The sequence below is a fragment of the Hippopotamus amphibius genome, chromosome 12, assembly GCF_030028045.1.
Source record: "Hippopotamus amphibius kiboko isolate mHipAmp2 chromosome 12, mHipAmp2.hap2, whole genome shotgun sequence".
Taxonomy (NCBI): Eukaryota; Metazoa; Chordata; class Mammalia; order Artiodactyla; family Hippopotamidae; genus Hippopotamus; species Hippopotamus amphibius.
In genome coordinates this window covers 16,919,609-16,945,438 of record NC_080197.1, presented here as the reverse complement: position 1 = coordinate 16,945,438, position 25,830 = coordinate 16,919,609, and the positions used below count along the sequence as shown (strand labels likewise).

Below are 25,830 nucleotides of genomic sequence, written 5' to 3'. Positions count from 1 at the left end.
GACCGGGAACAGCATGTATACCCATCAATTTATGGTGCATCCGTACAGCATGGACTGTTATAAAGTATGGATTAGACCTGTGCTGATAGGAAACTCTTTCCAAGATATATTGCTCAGTGAAAAATACAAAGAGCAGGCCAGCATCTGTCTGTCTTATCACTTTGCCTCAAAAAGTGTTTTGCACCTAGTGAGGTTATGATTAATATTTGTTTAGATAAATAATACATATTTCGATGTGACTGCTCTGTGTCAGGCTCTCTGGATGCATTTGGGTCAAAGACACAGATAGGGTCTGATTTTCCACACTGATCCAATTTTTAAGGTCTTAATCCCCTGAATTCACAGATATCTGGATTTTCCCTCAAGACATACCATGTCCTTCTTTGCAAAATCAAACTAAAGAAGACACTTTGAGGAAGAAATAAAAATTTCACATAAAGATAATTTGCTGAACCAGAGAGGTTGATGTGGCAACTGGAACATAGTTCCAAGCTTCCTGGCAACCAGTGCAAAAAGGGAAACCCATGGGCCACAGTGCTTTTGTTATCTGGTAGAAAGAAGGACATTAATTCCTCCAAAACCATGCTTATCGGTCTGAGAGGGCGATGGGCCCAGGGGTCCTTGGTAGCATGATGTGGGGGAGGGAGGGGCAAACTGAGAAGCTAATCTTCCTGGTGCATCTATTTGCTCAATGATAAATAAAATGTTATAACAAGGTAAGCAAGGGTATATTAAGGAACTTTATGTAAAGTTCCCATGTTTAAGATAAACTATGTGACAGCAAAGGCATTACAGGGCTCCTCTAGTCATGCCTCAGTCTCCTGGGGGTGAAGATGTGACCTTGGACCAATGACTTCACACCTCTGAGCCTCACCTCCCTCATCTGGGAAAAATGATTACTGTGCAGATGAAATGAGATGGTGCATGTCGAGTGCTTGGGTTGATAAATGCTTGCTGTGCTGTCATTTATATTAATGTCATGTTATGACCTTATGGCTAAAAACAGAGACTCTGGAGCTGCTCAGCCTCGGTTTGAATCTCAGCTCCACCACTTACTAGCTACGTGACATTGGGCAAGGTCACTTAGCCTCTCCGTGCCTCAGTTTCCTCCTCAGTAAAATGAGGCTAATAGGATTATTGTGAGGGTTTTAAATGAATTGATGTGCCTGGACACACAGGAAATGCCAAGTAAGCAATTGTTCAATAAATCATGTGTTCCCTTCTGCCCTTAAAGGTCCTTCTGGAGAAAAGTTAGAAACTAACAGCTTCAAAGAGAGAGCAAGAGCTATTTCCGGAGACTAACTTATAAATGGAAAGGACTTCTAACACGCGTTGTCCTATTTGCCTTTTAGAAGACTGAGAGGCAGAATGCGTTTATAATGGTGCAATCTTCGGCAGGTGGCTGGCCAGATTCGAGCTACTTGGGGGCATGGCCCACTTCCCTATGGCTCCTCGTGCCCTTCCACGCAGCTTGACTGAGGACTGGTGGCTTTTCTGGCACGGGCCAGGGGCGGGCCAAGGGGAGGAGGAGGAAAGGAGCTCCCGGGATCCCCTCGCCCCTCCCCCGCTCGCCCAGTGAGGAATGACATTCACGGGGAAGGGAGGGGGGGAGCCAAGGAGAGGGGCAGGCTCGGCGAGGCCATGTGATGCTGGGCGAGAGAGAGCCGCCGCCGCTGGAGCCTCCTTCTTTCCTCCCTCGGATTTCGGGCTGTCATGGCGACCCCCAACAACCTGACCCCCACCAACTGCAGCTGGTGGCCCATCTCAGCGCTGGAGAGCGATGCGGCCAAGCCGGTGGAGGCCCTCGACGCACCCGAAGCGGCCAGCCACGCCCATTGGCCCAAGGAGAGCCTGGTTCTGTACCACTGGACCCAGTCCTTCAGCTCTCAGAAGGTAGAGCCGGGAGGGAGCAGGGGAACCGGATGCGCCCGGTGGCTAGGAGGCTAGGTGGCTAGTTGGTTAGGAGGCTAGGTGGCTAGGGGAGGCGGCCCAGTAGGGCTTAAGGGGTCCGAAGACCTGGTGAGAGACTGCAGGAGAGAATCCGGGGTTTCCGGGCCCGGAGGACAGGCGATGCTGGGCTACTCTCCCAGGAGGTGACTGGCGCTGTCCTGGGCCCCAGGAGTACCGGCCGTAATTCCATTCTGCCTCTTTCCCTCCCAGAAAGACCCGGTCTGTTGGAGAAGAGAGACAAAGGCAAGGGGAAGAGGCACTGCTGGGAAGGTGGCCTCTTGGAGGGGCGGCTGCTGTGGGGAGGGGGCAGAGCGCTTCCTGGGGTCCAGCCTCCAGCCCCACTAGTCCCATCACAGGCCCGCTCTCCATGCTGTTGTCCCAGATTCCACAGGCCTGTGGGTCAAAGCTCCCCTGCCCCTCTGCCCCGGGCTGGGAGCCTTCTTAGGATTGGGGCTTGAAGGATCTGACCCTAGCCCTACCCCCCACCCACCCCCCCCCCCTGCAATCTTGATCGAGAAGGAAGGAGTTAACCCATCTCCTCAAACCAGCTCAGCTCAGCCCATAAGGTCTGTGTTTTTTGCTCTTAAAGGCACAGACGGCCCCACAGTCCCTTCTCAGACTCAGGGGAGCTGGAGGGCTGTTGGGAATCCAGCTTGGTGTTGAGTTATTGGGGTTCCCGCTTCCTGGGGGTGAGGTCCGAGCACTGTGCCTGTAAGACCAGGGCGCTTCTAGGAGCGCAATCTCCCACCCTGGGCTGTCCTCTCTGAGGGGCACGGATTCAGCACCATGGCCAGGTCCCAGCAGCTGGTCCTGCTGGAGCCTAAGGGTCACCCATAGCCTGACCATTTGACTTCTCTTTTCTCTGGAAGATCCTTTTGTTCCATTCACTTATTTTCCAGATGGAGAAACAGATTTCTTAATGAGAAATGGCCTTGGAAGCAGGCTCTTTGGTTTGATTCTTGGTCTAGGCTCAGTTTCATCATCTGGAAAATGGGATAATAATAATAATAATAATAATAATATCTATTTCTTTTCATTGTAACCCCTTCTCAGGGTTGCTGAGAGAGTTGTTGAAGAGGTGGTATAGCTTAGTGTTCTACACTGGCACTAGTCAAACTTGAGCATACATTACTGGTTCAAGCACAGAATGCTGGGTCCTACCCCAGAGATTTTGATCCAGTAGATCTGGAGTAGGGCCAAAGATGCTGCATTCTAACAGGTTACCAGGTGATAGTGATGAAGCTGGCCCACTGATTCTGCCTTTGAGTACTTCCTAGTTTAAAGTATAGACTCTGAGGCCAGACAGTCCCCAGCGGGAGAGCCATCTTCCCCAACAATTCAATGTGGAGTTTTTGGCAGGTCACTTTGCCTCCCCAAAGCCTCAGTTTTATAATCTGTAAAATGGAGCTAATGGCAGTACCTTCTTCAGAGGGCAATTGTGATGGTGAAATGAGATGGTGCATCAAAAGTGCTGATAGCAGTGCCTGGCACCGTGTCTGTTAATAATGGGTGTTATGATGTTACTAAAGTGCTAGGTAAAGGAGGGGCTGGAGTTAAGCAAGGTCATGCTGGGACTCATCCATAAATTCTGTACACACGTGCTGAACACCTACTGCATGCCAGGCTCTATATAAGTTGCTGGGGTTTGGGAGTGAATCAGACTGACCTCCAGTTGCCAGGATCTCCTCCTACTCAGAACCTCAGAAGCCAGGCCCCAGTGACCAGGACTGGACAGGGGGTAGGGGAGTAATCCCTCCCATCACCATTTCCCGGGGGAGACTCCTGAATATCCCTTATTCAACATGAGCTCAGGGTTAAGGTGGCCCCTTAGTCAGGGATGGGACCACCCACTGCAATCCCATTTGTGACCAAGCCTCTGACCAAGGCAGCCTAGCATTCTCTTGCCTCTCCTGCCAAGGCCTTCCCCTTGCCCAGGGGCCCATGGTGGGTTCTAGAGACAGTGTAGCCTGGCAGACAGCATATGGGCTCTGCCGTCAGATGGTCCCGGGTTCCAGTCTCATCTTGAGTGCATACTGGCTGTGTGACCTTGGACAAGTCCTTTCACCTCTGTGCCTCAGCAACCTCATCTGGGAAAGGGGACGTTTACATCCGAGCCTGGTGGACTGAAAGGACGTGGGTATGTGTTAAGTGTCTGGCACATAGTAGGGGCTTAGCAGTGCGTTTCCTTCTTTTCCATCAGTCCCAAAGGGCCTTGCCTGCATACAGATGGCCTCCCAGACACAGAAGAGGAGAAGTAAATGACCTCTACCTGCCACCCTGGCCTTACTTTTCAAGCTCTTGGGCACTGGCGCCCCAGCCCTGTCCATGCTGCCCTTGACTGTTCACCACCCCCACCCCCACTCCCAGGAAGTCCACAGGAGAGAACTGCACATCACATCAGTCCTCTGCTCAGAAGCCTGCAGTGGCTCCCAGGTCCCTCCAGGAAATAGCCAGAGTCCTCACAATGGCCTCAGGCCCTACTGCAGGATCTAATCTTGCCTGGGTCATGGACCCCTCATCTATCGGGAGAAGCCTATGGGCTTTTCTCAGAATCATGCTTTTAATTGAATAACATCAAATACATAGCATTATTAGGTTAGAAGGAAAACCAATCATACTGAAGTACAGCTATTGACATATTTTCAAAACAAATTTGTTACATAATAATATGTGTTTCTGTATTAACCTACTGTATCACATGATCTAGTGGCAGAACTGATAACTACTGTAATGTTGAAGTCATGACGGGTGTAACTGCAGCGACTGTGCGGTGATGAAAATATCCGATTCCTAGTGGTGACAATATTACAGGCACTGCTAACACTACCATGCTTTGTCGCCTACACGCATAATTGAAGAGAATGCTAAGTGTCAGCTTGAGATGACTGAAAATAAACCTGTAATTTTCCCATCCTAGTTCGAGGACTCCTTGAATTTATTCATAGACCCCTGGGTCTAGGAGTCTCGATTAAAAGCCCCTGTGCATGACCCTTTCTGACCTCCTCTCCTTTCATCAGCCCCATCCATCCTGTTCCAGCCACACTGGCCACCTCACCATTTCTCAAATATGTCAGACATGCTCCCACCTCAGGGTCTTTGCACTGGCTGTTCCTGCTGCCTGGAACTCTCTTCAGATCCCTGTGTGGACTACTCCCTCACTTTGTTCTTTGCTCAAATGTCACCTTCTCAGAGAGGCCTGCCCCCTGGATCACCCTATTTACAATTGCCACTTGTCTCCCTGAAGCCCTGGCACCCCCAATTTCCCTTACTTCACTCTATTTTTTCTTTTTTCCAATGAATTCACTATTTTTTGACACACCATCTCATTTTAACTGCTTAGCATCTGTTTGCCTCCACTAGAATGTCAGCTCCCCTAGGGCAGGGATTTTTGATTTGTTCACTGCTGGGTCTCAAGCACTTAGAACAAGACCTGGCACAGAGTAGGCACTCAATAAATAAGTGTTGAAAAATGGTGCATTTGTAAGCCATAAGATGTTACATAAAAAAGCATTTGATTCTGTAGGCCTAAAACTGCTCTAAGAAATAAAGCTTATTAATTTTTTAAAAAGTATTTGAGATACAAAAACTATGGCTCAGAGACTCTAAGTGTCTTTTACAAAGTCAAACAGCAACTAAGTAGCTGGGCAGAGACACCAACCCAGCCCATCACAGTTTTATCATAGACAAGGGCCTGGGTGAGGGGGGGCAGTGCCTAACCATGACGATGAAGCACCAGGGGGTGAATTTCAGGCACCCACAGCAGAGACAGTTTGCTCAGAGATGGCTGATGTCTGGTCACAATGAGTGGTGACCAACTAAGTCTGGTGCAGCCTTCAGGAGGCAGAGATGGCAGATGGCCTTGGTGGCTGCATGCCCTTCCCCTGGGCCTGGCTGCCTCCCACACCCCCTCCCCCGCAGGATGGCACATGGCTCTGGCCTGCAGCTCAGCTAAAGGAGAAAGTCTCCTGGCTGCTTGCCGGCGTGACCCTGAAGCAGCTCCACGCAGGACTGTTGTTCCTCTAAAGATAGTCCCCTCCCCAGGCAGGAGCCCTACCAGGCACCCTCACTGGAGTTCAAGGGCAGTGCCCAGGGAATGGTCCTGGGGATCAGATGCCCTGCCAGGATGGAAGGCCAAACATCTGGACCTGCCAAGGGCAAAGGCCTGATTTAGTTTCTGTTTCCATCCATTCAGGGATCCCAGCTTGACCCAGAGGCTGGGTGGCCGGGTGGAACCTGCCAGGAGGATGCCAGGGCGGGCAGGAAGGGAATGGGGTGGTTCGGCTCCAGCAGAACTCCAGCCTCGACTGCTCTGGGGCTCCTTCAGGGCACGGGCACCACCCATGAGCTCAGAGATACACATACACATGCTCTCGTCTTGCCCACTCACACTTACACAGACACACACGGGCACACACATTCACACTCATATCCACACTTACAAGCGTGTGCTCACACAATACTTGAATACTCACACTTATGTGTACACTCATCCATACACACCCACACTCACACACACATACGCACACTTGCTCACTTACACAGCTGTCACTCACGCTCAGACACATGCACACACACTCACATACCCAGACCTAGCAGATGCTGCACTGCCACCCCCCAACCTCCTGCTCAGTGTCTACCATAGCCCCTCCCCCTCTGTTAGAACCAGAAGTGCCCACCCCCTGCTCAGGAGGGCGGAGCCAGCTCTGTCTCCCGCAGGATCTGAAAGTAGTGTCAGCTGGCAGCACGGCTACAGGGCACTCTGCGAGCACGGAGTCCAGCCCCTCATTTTATTAATAATTAAAAAAGGGGGTTCAGAAAGGGGCAGTGATAGCTCTAAGGTCACACAGCATTGCCATGGCAGCGCCAGGCTGAGACTTTAGTCCCTACCTCCCAGCTCCACCCGCAGGACCTGCTTTCAGCTATTGGACAAAATGAATCTGGGTGAGGGTTGGGGTCCAGGGGCTGATCTCCCTCCCCGCAGTCCACCAAACAGAAGAGGTTGTTCATGTTAGCTGTGAGGGTAGGGCATGAAGTACTCTAAGACATCAACAGGAAGTGCAGGGCAGCCTGTGTGTGTGTTTGTGTGTGTGTGTGTGTGTGTGTGTGTGTGTGTGTGTGTGTGAGAGAGAGAGAGAGAGAGAGAGAGAGATAACAGTGATGTTGGAACCCATGTATTAACCTTCCATGCTGGGATTTATCCATGTCATTCCATCTCAACCTTTTGCCAGCCTTAAAGGAGTGGATTACAGTCCTCATTTCACAGAAACTAGGGATCAGAGAGGTCAAGTGACTTGCCCAAAGTCACACAGCAAATAAGCAGCAAAGCCAGGCTTCAAGTCCAGGTCTGTCTGTCTCCAAAACTTAGTCTAATGCAAACAGCCAAGACACATATTATGCCTACCATATGCCAGGCACTGTTCCATAGGGACTGCTTTATCTAATCCTCACAGCAGCCCTCTGAGAGAATTGCTAGTGGGACTCCCGTTGAACAGGTGAGGAAACTGAGGCACACAGATGTAAAGCTACTTGTAACGCCAAGTCATCCAGCAGTCAAATGCTAGAACTGGGATTTGAACTGGCACAGTTTAGCACTCAGCCCAAAGTTTTGACCATAACACTATGTTGCCTCTTCCTGGGAGATTAACTCCTGGCATCTGGGAGGGAGGCTGGAGATGCCCAGGCTCAGGCGCTACCACCTAGATATGTAGGGGGGGTCAATGATGCTTGATGAGAATAGACCTTTGCCTCTGTCAGGGATATCCTCTCTTTCTCCTGGGCTGGAGCTAGAAGTAGGGAGGGGCATGTAGGAGTGGAGCTTGCCATCCTTTTGCTGCGGGACCTGAGACAAGTCTAGCCTTCTTTCTGAGTCTCAGTCCACAGACAGGGACAGTTGGACTCGGTGATCATTAACCACCTGCCAGCTCAGAACTGTTGGGCTGGGTCAGGAGCAGGCCTGGCTTCAAGGCTCTCCTGTAGCATCTACCAGCTCAAGTGTTTGTCTGGGACCCCCTGGACATTAGGGAAAGACTTAGGAGGGGGCAGCCCCAGATTTCCCTGGAAGGAGCCCCCAGGGCAGAGAACACTGATCTGGGCGTCAGGAACCACCGCTTCTAGTTTTAGATCTACTGCTAAATCGTCTGTGTGGCTTTGGCAAAGTTAGTTGCCCTTTCTGGGCTTTCGTTTTCTCATCAAGAAAAACAGGAGAGCGTCTCTGCTCTGCCCTCCTCTGGAAGGCTGTGGTGAGCATCCAACAACCAGATGGGAAGGTGTTTGGGGATCATAAAGGGTTAGGATGATGTTGGCAAATTCTTTTCCACCTCACTTTGTTTCTCAAATAATTTGAGAATTTCTGCTACTGATTATGATGATGATAAGAATTTCTGCAAATTTCCTGGCCAGATTCACGTGTGAAGGCCAGGCTGAGAGTCCAATCCTGATAATGGGAATTATGAGTGAAGCACCATCTAAGTACCAGACACTGTGTTGGTACCACTATGGATACTTCAATTCTGCAAATAAAAAAATTCCTGAAATCCAGAAAGTGTAAGGAATCTGCCCAAACTCACACAGTAGAGCCAGACATCCTACCCCAGGTACGTCCAGCTGTGACACCCAGTCCCGTAACCACCAGGCTGCGCTGCCCCTTGTCCCCAGGGCAGAGCTGCCTTCCTCCCACCACCAGGCCCCAGGCCCCAGGCCCCGGGGAGGTATCCCCCATCCCACACCCCAGGGGCCCAGGAATGGGCTGGAAGCAACAGTGTCCCCTCCAGTGTGTGACCTCTGACCTCCCTCCCCGCACGCCCCGCCGCCCCACCTGGGCAGAGTGTCCCCGTGTGTCCGCCCGCCTTCCCCGCTCTGACCCTGGTGCCTGCAGGTGCGTCTGGTGATCGCCGAGAAGGGCCTGGCATGTGAGGAGCGGGACGTGAGCCTGCCGCAGAGCGAGCACAAGGAGCCCTGGTTCATGCGGCTCAACCTGGGCGAGGAGGTGCCCGTCATCATCCACCGCGACAACATCATCAGCGACTATGACCAGATCATCGACTACGTGGAGCGCACCTTCACGGGAGGTACGGCGGCCACGCAGGCCCAGGCGGCGCCCCGGAACCTCGGGAAGCCTGGGGAAAGCCCCGGGGCCCAGTCTCCCCCGCAGGAAACCACGGCTACAGGCAGGGCTCAGATGCCCCCCAGGAACCGCAGAGCATGGCCACAGATCCCCCGGGACCCCACAGATCTGCCCCCCTCGCTGGTACTGAGGGAAAGGGCATGGCCCAGACACCCCACTTGGAGCACTGGGGTTTATAGCCTCCTGCCCCCGGGAACTCTGAAGTCACAGGCTCGGCCACAGACCCTCCGGAGCCCCTCAGGCATGAGCAGGACCCAGACTCCCTTCTGGGAATCCCCACAGACAGGACCCAGATCTCCCAGGGATGCCAGGGCTCGGGCAGGACCCAGCTCCCCGAAGCCCTGTAAGCAATAGTTAGGGCTACGGACTCTCCCGGACCCCACAGGCATGGGCCCAGATACCCAAGAACTTTCCAGACATGAGCAGGGCCCAGCACCCCAGAACCCCACGGAACCCTAGGTCCTCCCTCACCCTCCCTCCTTCTGGCCTCGCTCAAGTTCAGGAGCTCAGTGCCCGTGGCAGAGGCTGCAAATGCAGCTGAGAGGTCAGGGCCCCGACATGCACTGTTTTAAAAGAATATGACTTAGTTGCCAACATTGAAAAACCAAGGCGAGTTCAGTTTCAAACATCCAGGTTTCCAGCTTCTCTGCAAGTCTGGCCCAGGTAGGTGAGGAGTTCAGCAGGGCTCCAGTGAGGAGAGGTAGGCCGGCAGGACCATTAAGGTCTGCTGTCAGCTTGGTGGGGACTTTATCTCAAGAGGCAGGGAAAGGAGGTGCCCCCCAAACCTCTGGACATTTAGCTGTTCCAGGATGCTGTGGTTGGGGCACGGGGTACCAGAGGCTGGCCGCTTGGAATCAGGGGGCTGGAGGTCCGAGACACAGCCCTCCGCCCCCTGCCCAGCCCCTGCCCGTGCCCCGCAGAGCACGTGGTGGCGCTGATGCCCGAGGCGGGCAGCCTGCAGCACGCCCGCGTGCTGCAGTACCGCGAGCTGCTGGACGCGCTGCCCATGGACGCCTACACGCACGGCTGCATCCTGCACCCCGAGCTCACCACCGACTCCATGATTCCCAAGTACGCCACGGCCGAGATCCGCAGTGAGTGCCGGAGTCGGGGTTGGGGCCGTGGGACCCTTGGGGTAACGCAGTCTTCACCCACCTCCTCTCTTCAAACGGAATCATCCCTCCTCCTCCTCTTCCTCCCGTTCCTGTGTCTCTTACTTTCTTCCCTTTCTTTCGCCTCTTCCTCCTCTTCTCTTTCCTGTAGATATCTCTCTACCTCTGCCTCTCTCTCCATCCCTGTGTCTGTCTCTGTCTCTGTCTCTGTTCAGCTCTCTGTCTCTCACTCTGGGTCTCTCTTTCTCTCTCTCTTTGGTTTTCCATCTCACTCACCCTGTTTCGAACTGAATATGTCTGCTTCTCTGGCAGTCTCTCTCTCTCCTTCCCCTCTCCTGCCCCCTCCTTTTGTCCTGCCACCCCATACAGAGGCTACAGGGCTATCTGTCCCCCCAGAGGCTTGTCTGTCCATGGGAGATGGGGTACCTCCCCACAGAGGTCCAAGATCCAGACACCTGGGGTTGGCAGCCCAGGGCGCTGAGTGACATCAGGGCTGGTGTCACCAAGGCAGACTACCCAGATATTACAAGGCCCCCTTTGTCTGTCTTTCTTTCCTTTGCTTTCTTTCTTTCTTTCTTTTCTTTCTCTTTCTTTCTTTCTTCCTCCCTTCCTTCCTTCCTTCCTTCCGTCCTTTCTTTCTTTCCCTTTTTCTTTCTTTCTTTCTTTCTTTCTTTCTTTCTTTCTTTCTTTCTTTCTTTCTTTCTTTCTTTCTTTCTTTCTTTCTTCCTTCCTTCCTTCCTTCCTTCCTTCCTTCCTTCCTTCTCTTTCTTTCTTTCTTTCTTTCTTTCTTTCTTTCTTTCTTTCTTTCTTTCTTTCTTTCTTTCTTTCTTTCTTTCTTTCTTTCTCTTTTCTTTCTTTCTTTCTTTCTTTCTTTCTTTCTTTCTTTCTTTCTTTCTTTCTTTCTTTCTTTCTTTCTTTCTCTCTCTCCCTCTCTCCCTCTCTCTCTCCCTCCCTCCCTTCCTTTTTAATTAATTTTTATTGGAGTATGGTTGCTTTACAGTGCTGTGGGGTCTCTGATTTCCAATTCAAGCATCCCCATATACTGTCTTAACTGCCAGCCTGAGTGTGCCCACAGCCTACTTTATCCTTTCATTTTCCTGTACTCAGTAAATAAGGGTTGGATTAAATCAGATTACCCATCAACAACTGTTTACAGACTTTGGTCCAGGTGCTCTATGCAGACACCATGGGGTCCTATACACAGATGAAACATGACGATTCTAAGTAGATAATAGGTGCTTGGTAAATGGCCACTTCCACCCTCGCAAAGAAACGAGGCTCATGTTCGAAGGTGGGGCATATTGTGGAACTCAATTTCGTCCCTTTGAGAGTGCCCTTGAACAAGACTCAGGATATATCTCTTGTCCTGTCCACATTGAGTCAATGACATTTATGAAGTCTGCTATAATCCAGGCCCTGGGCAGGGGGCTGGGGACAAAAGGGGACTGTCACAGCTTCTACCCTCCCAGGGTCACAGTTTCATGGGAGCAGAAAGACAAATGACCACGTAATTACAGTACAGGATTAAGTAAATTTGAAAAACCTCTCAGGAGGGCAGTCTGGCACTCTATATCAAATATAAGAAGGCCCACACTTTAGAGATTGTCCTGCAATGACACTTGGATGTGTGCGCCAAAGAAGTATGTGCATCACACCTTTAGAGGTAATAGCAGGAGGCTGGAAACAACCCAGCTGTCCATGATTTGGGAACTGGGTAGACAAAATCTAGTACTTACACACAATGGAATACTATGCAGCTGTTAAAAATATAATGGGCATATGGAATGCTCTCTAAGGTACATTAGTAAGTAGGAAGAAAGTGAAAGGCAAAAAAATGCATCTAGTGTGCTATCATTAATGTATGTAAAAGGGGGTCATATGGATACACAGGTACTTGCAAACACAAGGAGTATTTCAGGAAGGATGCATGAGAAGATTGGGAAGCAGAACTAAGGGACTGCAGATTGACAGGAGAGAGCTTTACTTTTTGCTGCACTGTCTTTAATATTGTTTGAATTTTTAAACAAGTATGCATGTATAATCTGTCCAAAACTAATTGATTTGGGGAATTCCCTGGTGGTCCAGTGGTTAAGACTCTGTGCTCCCGCTGCAAGGGGCACTGGTTCAGTCCCTGGTTGGGGAACTTAGAGCCTACATGCTTTGAAGTGCAGCCAAAAAAAAGAAAACCACAATCTAATCGATTACAATTTTTCTAACCTAGTACTAGTCATTGTTATGATAAGGGGAACACAGAGGCAATGAAGCCAGAGAAGATGCCCCTCCCAGCCTCTGGGGTCATGAAAGACTTCTGGAATGTAGCAACATCCAAGGATGACCAGGAGTTGGAAAGGGAAGGAGAGGGAGAATCCTTTCAGGTTTGGGGGTGGGGGGGAGGGCATGGTGTATTTTGGGAACTGAAGGACCTTAATGTGGTTGAAGTGTAGCCCAATGGGGGCACGTGCGGTTGTGGAGTGCGTTTGGGGAGTAGGGTTGCCAGAATTGAAATTTTATCCGAAGAGCATTGGAGAAACAGTGATGGAAAGTGGCATGATCAGATCTGCATTTTACAAAGAGAAGTGTGGGTAGGGCAGTTAGGGGGTCCTGGCTCTCACCTAGGTGAGCAATGATGGTGGCCTGGACTAGGTGGAGGGAGTCCCTAAGTGCTTCTGGAAGCTGGAGATGCGTCCCCATCCTGTCCTGAGCCATTTGAAGGTGCCTAGAAGGCAGTTGGGGGACAGAGAGGATCTCAGGTCTCCAGCCCAGCTTGTGGGGGTGGGGGTGGGGAACCTCACAGGATGCAGAAGTCATCTTGTAGTGACTCCCCCATCCCAATTAGTCCGAGGTCTTTCCTTGGCCTGGTCTGCCCTCCTGGGATCTAAAGAGAACCACGTGGACAGCCCTGGGTGACTGGCAAGAGGGAAGATGCTGTACTTGACCTTCAAACTCATAAGACATCAATGAGACAATATAGCCCCAAAGCTGAAAGTCTGGGAATGTGCTTACTGGTATCAGGCAAGGAGATGGGGTGGTGGATAGTGAAACCTCAGAGGGCAGAAGCTGAACAATTGCAGTCACTCATTTATTCACTCATTCCATTCATTCATTCATTAATTTAGTCATTCAACACTCACTAAGCTCCTATCCTGTGCCAGGCTTGTACTGGGTTTTAAGGGAACAGAGATGAATCTGATATAGCCACTGCTCTCTAGACTAAACTCAAATTCTAGTGGAGACATATACATCAAGAGATAAGTAAATTAGCATCAAAATCTCCATGTACAGCAGTACAGGTTGTGCACTGCACAAGTCCAGGGTTACTTTTCACATAGACTACAATGTGAATGGATTTGTGCAACAGCAGTTCTGATTAGTGTGTGTGTGTGTGCATTTTCTGGTGGAAGTCTGTGCATTGTACTCTGGAGGACAAAGGCATTGAGTGGTCAGACATTCTAGAGGATCAGGAAGGGCTTCATAGAGGAGGTCATCTTGAGCTGTATCTGAAAGGGGATTTTCAGGAATATTGGAAAAGGCTATTCCAGAAAGAAGAAGCAGTGTGAGTCTAGAAGTCTGGAATGATCTGGCACATTCAGGGAGTGTCAAGCATTTGGAGTGAGTGGCTGAAATGTTACATCTGGGGACAAGGACAGTGGGGAAACTCAGTGGAAGATGGGGTTGGTAAGGAGAGAGGAGGTGATCTTGCTGGGTCTTTTAAGGCACATTGAAGAACTTGAACATTATCTGAGAGTAGTGAGGAACAAGAGGTGGGTTTTCAGCTGGGAGTGGCATGGTCAAGTGTGTGTTTAAGGAAGATCTTTTTGGCAGAAGTAGGGAGAAGGGCTTGGAGGAGAGAGAGTGCAGGTGACCGGGGTTGGGTCACATCATCCAGGCAAGAGATTAGTGGGGGGCGTGGGGGGTCTGAACTAAAGGAGAGTCAGAAGAATGAAAGGGAGAATTTAAGCATGAGAAGGATTAAATAGGAAAATCAACAGGACCTGGGACAGATTTGGTTTGGGGAGCATGGAGAAGGCAGAGTTGAGGACAACCCCCAGGCATCTGGCTTAGCTTAGTGTGGGGCAAGGGTGCTGCCATTTGGATAGAATGCAGACAAGGAGCAGGAGGAGCAGAGAAGATGCTGAGGTTGGTTGGGCCAGGATGAGTTGGAGGAACCCAAGAGATGTCCAAGTGGAGTTGGGGCCCAGGGGAGAGGGCAGGCCAGGTCTGGGCACCACCACACACTGACCCACCGTGTCCCGGACTTACTGGCTAAGAATTCTGGAGAAATCCTGCTCCAATCATAGAACATATCTCAGGATCTTATCCCACTTAGTATTTCCACCTTCTCTTGTAAAACCCACAGCTTACAGTCAGACCTTCAAAGTTAGATGATAGGACACTTCGTCTTCCGTTAAGAACAATTCTCAAGGTGCTGCCTTGAGTTCCATCATTGACCTGTATTCTTTCACCCTGGCCCTTTTGGCATCTTTAAAAGGCCAATTTTTGCAGTAAAGATGGTCAATATGTCTGAATCTTCAGGGAATTTGCCTCACCAGAAGTGGAAATTTCAAGACACCAAACTCTCTTATAGTTTTTTTTTATATAAATTTATTTATTTGTTTATTATTGGTTATGTTGGGTCTTTGTTGCTATGCGGGTTTTCTCTAGTTGTGGCGAGTGGGGGCTACTCTTCATTGTGGTGCGCAGGCTTATTGCGGTGGCTTCTCTTGTTGCAGAGCACGGGCTCTAGGCATGCGTGCTTCACTAGTTGTGGCATGTGAGCTCAGTAGTTGTGGCTCACAGGCCCCAGAGCGCAAGCTCAGCTGTTGTGGCGCACGGGCTTAGTTGCTCCACGGCATGTGGGATCTTCCCGGACCAGGACTTAAACCCGTGTCCCCTGCATTGGCAGGTGGATTCTTAATCTTTACACCACCAGGCAAGTCCCCTAGTTTGTTTTTTTTTAAACAAGTTTTTCCCTGTGGGTTACAGTGAGTGAGCACTAGACTGAGAATTGGACAGGTCCAGGTACAAAATGAGCTTGTTATTTACTAGTGTGGAACGTTCTTTAGCCTCTCTGAATCCATTTGTTCACTGCAGAAAGGGATGGGGGAGACATTCACTGAAGCGTGAGCTTGTCCAGATTTAGGGTGATACTCATTTCTGGCAAACTCCTACTCACACCCTAGGACCTCCTCCTTGGTAAGGTTTCTTGACACTTTGTGCCCCAGGCAGGTGGCCCTCTGGGTCCCACAGCATTCTGTTCGCTCTTTGTTAGAGATTGATCATGCTGTATCATAGGTCTCTCTCTTATGGGTCTAGGGCAGGATGGCATCTCATTCGTCCCTATGTCCCAGCCTGTAGTAACATAGTGTCAACTAGTTATGCCTGTTGATATTGTTACTTCCTGGACTAGTGTTTGAATGGGACCTATTCCAAGTTGTGTGGGAGAAGGGAAAGGAAAAGCACCAGGTATCCGAAGAACGGGACCTTTGCTATTCTCTCCCCAGGACATTTAGCCAACGCCACCACGGACCTCATGAAATTAGACCATGAAGAGGAGCCCCAGCTCTCGGAGCCTTACCTTTCTAAACAGAAGAAGCTCATGGTGAGTGCCCCCAGGCCTGCTTGTTCCCCTTTCCCTCCATCTTTTCCGTGCAAAAGAAGAACTGGGAGAAGCTGGTTCTGAGTAGAGAATCAGCTGATGACATGAAATGGGAAAACCACTGGCTTGCTTTTCCAATCCTGTCTCCTCTGTCATTTACTGGCTCTTTGACCTTAAGCAAGTCACTGACCCCCTGGAGCCTCACTTTCCTCATGTCTTAGGTTGTGTCCCTAAGAGCAGAGCATTGGACAGAGGCTCTTGGGCAAGTGAGGTATTGAGGGAATGCTCTAAGGAGAACCCAGTAAGGATGAGATAGGTACGAAGAAGGGGCCAAGTTTACCTGATCCCACAGGGAGCTCTGGAGCATAAATGGTGCCACAAAGTCTATCCTCCTTGAGCCAAAGGACAGACTTTTATACTCCTATATCAGCCAGTCATTGGCCCAAGTATTTCCTAAGTATTTCCAGGAAACTCCTCATTGGCTGAGAACAATTCCCTGAAGAAGAGGCAGCTGTGAGCCACTATCAGCCAACTCTCACAGCAGCTGGTGTGTGAGTGTACCAGCCCAATGAAAGGGATCTGGCCAGGACAGCCAAGCTCACAGGGCTGCTGTGAGCACCAGATGAGGATACTTTGTATCCCCTTAAGTGTACAGGGGATACACTTAAGGGGATATTTGGAGACTGCATTTGCAGAAGAGGGTTTGGGCCAAGATTCTTCCATTCCTGGTCATCCTTGCTTTATTGAGGCCAACTCCGCTCCTCTAGCTCCTACCTGTCCTGCCCCCAGGCCAAGATCCTGGAGCACGATGACGTGAGCTACCTGAAGAAGATCCTCGGGGAGTTGGCCATGGTGCTGGACCAGATCGAGGCTGAGCTGGAGAAGAGGAAACTTGAGAATGAGGGTGGGTGCCAGTTCTGGGATAGGTGGGTGCTGGAGCCCATCCAGCCCACCCTGTCCATGACGGTCCCAGCATCTTTGTCCCCAGAGATCTCAGAGGACCTTCCAGGTAGTAAGGATCATGGGCCACGGAGTCGGAGAAGACCTAGGTTTAAGTCCTAGCTTGGCCACTTGCTAGTTGAATGACCCTGGGCCAGGTACTTCACCTCCCTGGACCTCAGTTCCCCATCTATAAAATGGGGATAACAATAAGACCTACCTCAGAGAGATGTTGAGACATTGCATGAAATAATACAGGTAGAATGCTTAGGTCAGCGCTTAGCACACAGGAGGTATTTAATAAAGGTTAATGAAGATGATGGTGGCAGTGGTGGTGGTGACCCCTGTCCACTACACCGTCTCACCTTTCCCCCACCGAAGGATGTATTATGGCTCCTTCATGCTATAGCCAGACATCTAGGCTCACCCAGACTCTCTGACCTTGACTCTTTCTGTTCTCAAGCGCCTCTCTTCTCTGGCCCCTGAGCACGCCAGCTTCATTTCCACCTCCACACCTGCACTCCTGCAGCTCTTCCAGCCTGGAGTACCCTCTCCATACCACTCTGCTCCTTTTTTCATCTATACACCATCTTTGCCACCACCCTTCTTCAAATTTCATTCTGGACCTTCCCACTTGCTCTATTTTAAGTGGCCTGTTGGTCTGGTCTCCTCAACAATGCAAATTTGTGGAACCCATGCAACATGTACTGCTACCCCACGGCTTGAGACACACACACAGATATCTGTGTATGTGGGAAGGTTGTGGGGCATAGTGTTCCAAAAGACGGGTTTAGAGTGAGACATTTGAGTTAGGGTTCTAGCTCTGCTGCTTGTAATGTGTGACTTGGACAAGTTCCTTTCCTTATTGGAGCCTCAGTTTCAACATCCGTGAAACAGGATGGTTAATAGTAGAATTTAAAACCTTAACTCCATCTTGTTGAACTCTTTTAAAAAATGAAAAGCACTCAGCACAGCGCCTGGAACATAGTAGGTTATTATATATGACAGCTAAAGGCATGTGCATTCTCCAGATGATAAAACTGAAGCTCAGAACGATAAAGTGACTTGCTTAAGGTCACACAGCTCTTAAATGGCATAGTTGGGGTGAGAACAGGTTCCCTCTCGATGGGTCCAATGTCATTCCAGCATTTCACAACTGAGGCCTCAAGCACAAGGCACACACAGATACCTAAGGTCCTAAACAGGGACATCATTGTGCATGCTAAAGCCAGCTGCCATAAATACTTTCTAGAAAAACTCTTAGGATGGCTAAATGAGTAAAAAGAATACATACCTCAAGAAGGAACTTTCTCATTTCTATCAGAGAGAGTGCTTGAGAGGGGCCACTACAGAAGAGTGTTCAGGGGCCAATGGATGTGGCTGGACCACACGTTGCCCATCATTTAGCAAGCTAAGCGAGACTAAGCCATGTAATGGTGGTCACGGGGATACCGAGAGCAGCAAGAGAGCAGAGACCCAATGTGTAAACACGTTTCAAGCCTCTACTTGTGTCACATTTACGAAAGCTCCATTGGCTAAAGCAAGTGGCATGGCAGAGCCAGGATTAAAAGGGTGGAGGGTTGGACTCGGCCCCTCGATGGCAGGAGCAGTAAAGCCTTTGCAATGGAGCCTGAGTGCAGGAATGGGAGCAATTTGCGGCCATTTTGGCAGTCTACTCAGGGGTGACGTATTCTGATTTTACTCGTACTTTTTACTCTGGTTGCTGTAATAATGGACTTCAAGGGAGACAGAAGCCCAGATAAGATGGTGGTGGCTTGAACTGAGGCGGTGGCAGTGGAGATAAGGAGGCATGAAAGACTTGAGAGGTATTTTGAAGATAAAATCGGTGGGAACTTGCTGAAAGGTTGAGGATGTTGGGGGAAGGGGAGTAAGAGGGAAGGAATCAAAGATGACTCCTGAGGTTTCGGTCTGAGCTGCTGAGTGGTACCATTTCCTGATATGGGCAAGGGGGACCCACAAGTTCTGTATGGGACACAGTGAGTTTGAGATGCTTTTGCAACACCCAAGAGGGGATGTCACATAAGCCATTAGGTATTCTAGTCTGACTTTCAAAGGAGAGGTCTCCATCTCCATTTGGAGATGGAGAGTTGTGAGTCTTCAGCATATATGTTCTGTTTTTGTTTTTATTTATTTATTTATTTTGCCTGCACCACGCAGCTTCCAGGATCTTAGTTCCCTGACCAGGGATCGAACCCATGCTCTCAGCAGTGAAAGTGTGGAGTCCTAACCACCGGACCACTGGGGAATTCCCATATATGTGGTGATTAAAGCCATAGAATTGGATAATGTCACCTAGAGGGCAGTGGAGAGAGAGAGAAAGAGGAATCAAGATCTGCTCATTAGCTATTTATTGCTTGTCACAAACTGCTCCCAAACTCGGCAGCTTAAACATTTGTCATGTCACATGTTTCCTGTGAATCAGGAATTCTGGAGCAGCTTGGCTCAGTGGCTCTGATTCAGGGTTGCGTGATGCAGGCTGCAGTCAAGCTGTTGGCTGGGGCTGCAACGCACTGAGCTGCAGCGTCCACAATGGCTCATGCACACGGGTCTTGACTAGAGGTCTCGGGGCCCCACTGGCTGTGGGCAGGAGACCTCGGCTCCTCACTACATGGGCATCTCATTAGGCTGCTTGAGTTTCTTCACAACGTGGCAGCTGGCTTTCCCCTGAGCAAGTGATCGCAGAGAGACAGAAGCAGCGGAGGCCACATTATCTTTTATGACCTAACCTTGGAAGTCATTCTGTCACTTCTGCCATATTCTATTCATTTGAAGCAAGTCATTAAATACAGCTCATATTTAACGGGAGAAAAACTGGGCTCCACCAAAGAGAAAAGTATCAAGTAATCTGTGGGCATGTTTGTTTTTTTTTTTAATTGAAGTATCGTTGATTTACAACGTTATATTAATTAATTAATTTATTTATTTATTTATTTATGGCTGCACTACAAAGCTTGCGGGATCTTAATTCCCTGACCAGGGATTCAACTCACGCCCTTGGCAGTGAAAGCACGGAGTCCTAGCCACTGGGCTGCCAGGGAATTCCTTACAGTGCTATACGAGTTTCAGGTATACAGCACAGTAATTCAGTAATTCAGTATCTACAGATTATACTCCATCAAGTCATTACAAGACAATGGCCGTACTTGCCTGCACCGTACAGTATAGCCTGGCTGTTTGTTATGTTGCACACAGTACGTCTGTACCTCTTAACCCTATTCTCCTAATTTGCCCCTCCCCCTTCCTTCTCCCCTTTGATAACCACTAGTTTATTTTCTCTCTCTCTGTGTTTGTTTACGGAAAGGCATTTTATTTTAAATACAGCAATGTGTACATGTCAATCCCAAACTCTCACTCCATCCCACCCCCTACCCCCCCCCCACCCCCCGGTAACCATAAATTCGTTCTCTACCTCTGTGAGTCTGCTTCTGTTTTGTAAATAAGTTCATTTGTATCTTTTTTTCTTTTTACATTCCGCATCACATGAGATTTGTCTTTCTCTGACTTACTTCACTTAGTATGATAATCTCCAGGTCCATCCATGTTGCTGCAAATGGCATTATTTCATTCTCTTTATTTTATTTTATTTTTTAAAATAACTTTCTACTTATTTATTTGGCTGCATTGGGCCTTTGTTGTGGCACACCAGATCTTCAGTGCAGTGTGCAGGATCTTTTCGTTGTGGTGCCCGGGCTCTTTGCTGCAGCACGCGGACTTCTCTATAGTTCCATTGCACGCAGGCTCAGTAGTTGTGGAGCACGGGCTCATTCTTTTTAATACCTAAGTAATATTCACTGGTTTATTTTCTATATCTGTGACTGTTTCTGTTTTGCATATATGTGCGTTTGTATTATTTTTTAGATTCCATGGAGAAAGACAAATACCATATCAGCTGCCCTGAGGTTCCCCTGCATTGAGAGAGGGGTAAAGGCAGAGGAGTTGGCAAAGCTGATGAGACACAGTGGCCAGTGAGGTGTGAGGACTCTTGAGTCATAAGAACCCAGAAAGGATTGTATTTTAAGGAGGGAGAACAGTGTCAAAACAAACACAGCCAGCCTGTGGTAACCTGCAGAGAAAACAACAGGGAAATAAGACTCTGATCTCACCCTCACCCACCATCCTATCTCCTGCCTCTGCTCCCCACTGGCCAAACCCCCTGGAGGCAGAGGGCACGGAGACCCATCAGTGTATCGGTGTCCATCAAGTCAGCCTTCTGGGGGGCGCAGAGCAGCATGGGGAGGGGAGGAGAGTGGATCTAGAAAGGAAAAGGGAGGAAATGCAGCACTGGGTGGGTGCAGAGGATAGCGGAGGGCCTGGCCTTGAGTGTAGGCGATTCACACTCTCCCTTGTGTCAGCAGGTGGCAAATGCAGGGGCCTGGAGTGGGTTTCATGGTGGGGGCTTTCGTGTCTGAAGGCCCCTGTTTTCTGAATGAAGCATGAGGTGATGTCATCAGCGGAGAGAACCAACAGGTGTGAGGAGAGAAGATGAAAGATGTGTATTGTTTCCTGGTTGGGGGGGAGGGCAGAGCGCGGGGAAGCAAGCCTCCTTCCAGAGCTGCTACGGGACCTGGCCAGGGCTGCCAGCCCTCCTGGGCTTTGTGGTCAGGATTTAAAGTGTAACTAGTAAGGGTGACTGTCTCCAGTGTACTCAGCTGATAGACTCAGAGAAGGCACGAGATGGGGTTCATCCAGGGCTGCGAAATGGCAAAGGGAACCCACAACTGCGGAGTGGGGAGGAAACTGAATGGGTCAGGCCTTCTAGTGACATGGCAGATAGCTAGCTACCCATGTCCACGGACGTGTGGAGTCACGGCTAGCAGTATTTGCCTACAAACATAAACACAGGGATGGACATTCTGAAATAGTGAGGCACGCTTACACACTCATGAACATCTGTTTGCAGGCAAACACCAAATGCGTGTGGGCATACACTTCCCTTACACATGTGGTAATCCCCCCACTGCATGGACACATGTTCATGTGTGCAGCTGTCTACATGCTAATACACAACCAGCTGCATGGATCTGAGCAGGCATTCACATGGGTAAACATACACACCGTGCAGGATGCAGATGCATAGGTCCACACAGAGACCCAGATAAGAATGTACCCATTGAAAGGGGCCTGCGTGTCGGTGGAGATACATACGTATGTATGGTGACGCACTCTCTCGGGTAGATGTCTTACATTTGATGCAACTTAGATTTGCTGAAAGATGGTGCCCCATACCCCCTATTGTTACCAAGGACAAACTGTTCTTGAAGTAGCTAAGCCCAGTCCCTTCCCTTGTGTACTGGATGCCACCCACGCTCATCCACTCAAAGACGCCACATCAGTAATTCTCTCCACTCCCTCCTGTAGCATCACTTCTCCTCTCGGCTCGATCTCTCCCATCAACGTGCTGTTTTTTTCTTCCCAACCTCCAAAAAACTCTCTTGACCCGTCTCACATTATCGGCGTATCCTTCCCATGACAGCAAAGCTTGAAAGGGTGACCTTTGCCTACCGTCTCTGATTCCTCTCCTCCCTTTCTCTTTGGACTCCTTGCAACCAGGCTTTCATCGTCAGCACCTACTCCCACTGTTCTTGTCAAGGTCACCAGTCGCCAAATGCAATTCTCAGCCTCCTCTTCTGTGGCTTCCCCGCAGTGTCTGCAGCCGGCCGAGCCCTCCCTCCTCGGAGCATTTTCTTATCTTGGCTTCTGGGACATCACACTCTCCTGGGTCGTCTCCCACCTCACAGGCTGCTCCTTCTCACGCTCCTTCGCTAGTTGCTTCCTGTTGCCCAACATCTAAATCTTGACGCCTCAAAGCCCAGCCCATGGTCCCGTTCTCAGCTCTGTCTCCACTCACGGTCTTGATGATGCCGCGCAACTGTATCTCTCCCCACAGACCCATCTCCCCTCAGAAGTCTCACGGGCGTCTGGAAGCTCTCACGTTCAAGAACAGAGCTCTGATCAGAGCCTTCATTGCACGTTCGTTCCTCCTCCCGCGAGACCGTGAGCCTCTTGAGGGAAGCCATCATGTCTTGTCATGTCTTCATGCCCAGCAGATGCTACCAGATAAACATGTGTTGGATGAATGAGTGAATGAATGAATGAACATGAAAACACGGAGTGAAAGGGGGAGGCTCAGGCTTTGAGAGTGAAGGGCATTAGACTCCCGGAATTTCTGAGCTGAAAGGAACACCTCTACAAAAGGGCAGAAGCAAGCTTCCCAAGAAAGTGGACCTCACCGGCAGTGGAGAGGGAGGGGAGAGCATTCCAGGCATGGGGTGCAGGAGGGGCAAAGGCCCAGAGATTGAAATGGGCGTGGCTTGCTTGGGGGGAACCGTGGGCAGGTGGGCACTTTGTGAGAAGTCAAGATCAGGGAAGTATTGGGTTGGCCAAAATGTTCGTTTGCGTTTTTCATAAGACCGTAGGGAAAAAAACCAAACGAACTTTTTGGCCAACCCAATACGTTGGCGCTCTTCTAACAACTGAAAGGGCTTAAAAGCCAGGCAAAGGAATCTGGACATTAATGTGTAGTCAGTGGGGGAGAATTTTGGGTTTTTGAGCAAAGCGGCGATGAAGACCAAAGGAGCTCCAGAATTTCAAGTCTAAACATCTGGGGGGAACATAGTGCACAAAACAGTGTTTCCTAAATACGCAGGCACATGACCGTGGTGATAAATAATATAAAACCACATAGTGAGAATTATTCTCTTTTTGAGTCATCTGATTGCATTAAAGGAACAGTATGCGTATGATGCTAGTATTTAACTCATATAAAGGGGTTATGTGTTAATATCTGCCCCTTTCTTCAAACAAATAAATAAAACAAGTCTTGGGCTCAGGGATTTGGGGCAGGCAGTAGTTTTGTTTTGTTTTGTTTTTTATTATTTTTTGGGGGGTACACCAAGTTCAATCATCTGTTTTTATACACATATCCCCATATTCCCTCCCTTCCTTGACTCCCCCCCCCTCGAGTCCCCCCCACCCTCCCTGCCCCAGTCCTCTAAGGCATCTTCCATCCTCAAGTTGGACTCCCTTTGTTATACAACAACTTCTTGGGGCGGGCAGTAGTATCCAGCTGGAATTTAATAGCGTTTGTTTTGTTTTTGTTAAACATACTCTTATAGTTGCACATAGTTTATGGCAAATGATACTCATTGATACAGTTTATCTTTTCATTCATCATTCATTAAGTAAAGATCTAGTGAGCCAGACACTGTTCTAGGTGAAGGGGATACAGCTGTGAACAAGACAGACCCAAATTCCTGCCCTCATGGAGCTTCTCTTCTAGTACAAGGTGACAGGCAATAAATAAAATGAGCAGTACAATATCTGGGGGAATAATGGGGAAAAGTTGAATGAAGAAAACAGCCGGGGAGGAGGACAGTGACTGCTGGGATCGGGGTTTCAATTTTAACTGGGTGATCAGTGAAGCCCCCTGAGAAGATGGCTTTGAGCCAAGACCTGAAGGAGGTGGAGGAGTAAGCCCTGAAGCTCTGTGGGGGAACAGTGTTCCAGGCAGAGGGAACAGCAAGTGCAAAGGCCCTGGGGTGGGAATGTGCCTGGAATGAGGGACTGCAATGAGGCCAGTGTAGTTGAAGAAGAGTGAGTCAAGGGGGAGAAATTCCCTGGCAGCCTAGTAGTTAGGACTAGGTGCTTTCACTGCTGTGGCCCCGGGGTTCAATCCCTGGTTTGGGAACTGAGATTCTGCAACACATGCAGCACGGCCAAAAAATAAAAGTCAAGGGGAAGAAAAGTAGACTTCTAGGTCTGAAAGGTACCTGGGAACCAGATCACATAGACCTCCAGGCCATTGGAAGGGCTTCAGCTTTTATTCTGACCATGACAGAGGGTCATTAGAGGGCTTGAATCACAGAGAAGGACATGATCTCACTTAAGATTTAACAGGATTCCCCTCTGTGCTATGCAGAGAATAGACTCTCGGGAGTCAAAAGGCAAAAGATAATGGTTGTTAGGACCAGGATGGTAACAGTGGAGGTAACATCAAACTTTGGATGCATTTTGAAAATAAAGTTGATGGGAACTGCTGACAAAGTGTATGTGGGGTGTGAAAGGAAGAAGAATTCAACGTGGCATGAGGCTTTTGGCCTGAGTCGCTGGAAGGATGGAGGTGCTGTTACTGATGTGAGCATGTGTGGTGGGTTTGGGGTGACGGTCAGGAATTCCATTTTGGACATGTTGAGTTTGAAATGCATAGTGGACACGCAAGTAGAGCTAGAAAATGGGCAGTGGGATATATGAATCCAGAGTTTAAATATATTTGCACTTAATAAGTCCGTCGATTTAAAGAAAAAAATAACAGAGGTAGTATGTGTATATGGCAAAAATCATGAAAGAAGTACAGGAATGGGTGACCCTGGGGAAACACGATGGCAGGCAGACAGAAGTCAGAGACATTCCTGAGAGAGGAAGGGGTGTTCGGGGTGGGGAGAAACGCTGACCGCTCCCCGCCCCCATCTCCTCTCTCTTCCACTCTAGGGCAGAAATGTGAGCTGTGGCTCTGCGGCTGTGCCTTCACCCTTGCAGATGTCCTCCTGGGAGCCACCCTGCACCGCCTCAAATTCCTGGGACTGTCCAAGAAGTACTGGGAAGACGGCAGCCGGCCCAACCTGCAGTCCTTCTTCGAGAGGGTCCAGAAACGCTTTGCCTTCCGGAAAGTTCTGGGTGACATCCACACCACTCTGCTGTCGGCAGTCATCCCCAATGCCTTCCGGCTGGTCAAGCGGAAACCCCCGTCGTTCTTTGGGGCATCCTTCCTCATGGGCTCGCTGGGCGGGATGGGCTACTTTGCCTACTGGTACCTCAAGAAAAAATACATCTAAAGCCAGGCCCTGGGCTTGGTGTCTGACTGTCGGTGTCTCTGTGCTGTGTGAATCCCAACGAGCTCTCGGTCACGCCCCGTCTCATGAACACTTGGACGGCCCCTCCCACCCCTTGTTCAGAGTCATGCTATCGTCCGTGTGAACACATTCCATAGTTTAGGAGTAGATGTTGCCAAGGCCGTGAGTGAGGCCACGGTTCTACTAAAGGAGAAAAAGAGTAAGTGAGTGGGAGAGAGAGAGAGAAACAAAAAACACGAA

The 25,830-nt window shown here is 49.6% G+C and overlaps 1 protein-coding gene across 5 annotated transcripts; it reads left to right on the top strand.

Annotated features, from left to right (window-relative positions):
- The first annotated feature begins 1,651 nt into the window (after window positions 1-1,651).
- On the top strand, window positions 1,652-25,599 carry GDAP1L1 (ganglioside induced differentiation associated protein 1 like 1). 5 transcript variants are annotated; one of them, XM_057702848.1, is made up of 7 exons: window positions 1,714-1,893; window positions 7,228-7,236; window positions 8,825-9,017; window positions 9,994-10,167; window positions 15,687-15,784; window positions 16,571-16,685; window positions 25,229-25,599. In XM_057702848.1, the coding sequence occupies exons 1-7, from the start codon at window positions 1,714-1,716 to the stop codon at window positions 25,570-25,572; spliced, it is 1,113 nt and encodes a 370-aa protein (XP_057558831.1). In that variant the 3' UTR covers window positions 25,573-25,599. The 5 variants fall into 5 exon arrangements, with proteins under 5 accessions (XP_057558829.1, XP_057558831.1, XP_057558830.1 ...); XM_057702846.1 differs by lacking the exon at window positions 7,228-7,236 and having other exon boundaries at window positions 1,652-1,893; XM_057702847.1 differs by lacking the exon at window positions 7,228-7,236 and having other exon boundaries at window positions 16,571-16,702; window positions 25,228-25,599.
- Window positions 25,600-25,830: the final 231 nt, after the last annotated feature.

What these genes read in the sequence shown, in the direction of transcription:
- GDAP1L1 (XM_057702847.1), top strand. Translation starts at nt 1,714, where the DNA reads ATGGCGACCCCCAACAACCTGACCCCCACCAACTGCAGCTGGTGGCCC. An exon ending in AGTCCTTCAGCTCTCAGAAG is followed by an intron (nt 1,894 to 8,824) that starts GTAGAGCCGGGA and finishes TGGTGCCTGCAG; the next exon opens with GTGCGTCTGGTGATCGCCGA. An exon ending in GGAGCGCACCTTCACGGGAG is followed by an intron (nt 9,018 to 9,993) that starts GTACGGCGGCCA and finishes CGTGCCCCGCAG; the next exon opens with AGCACGTGGTGGCGCTGATG.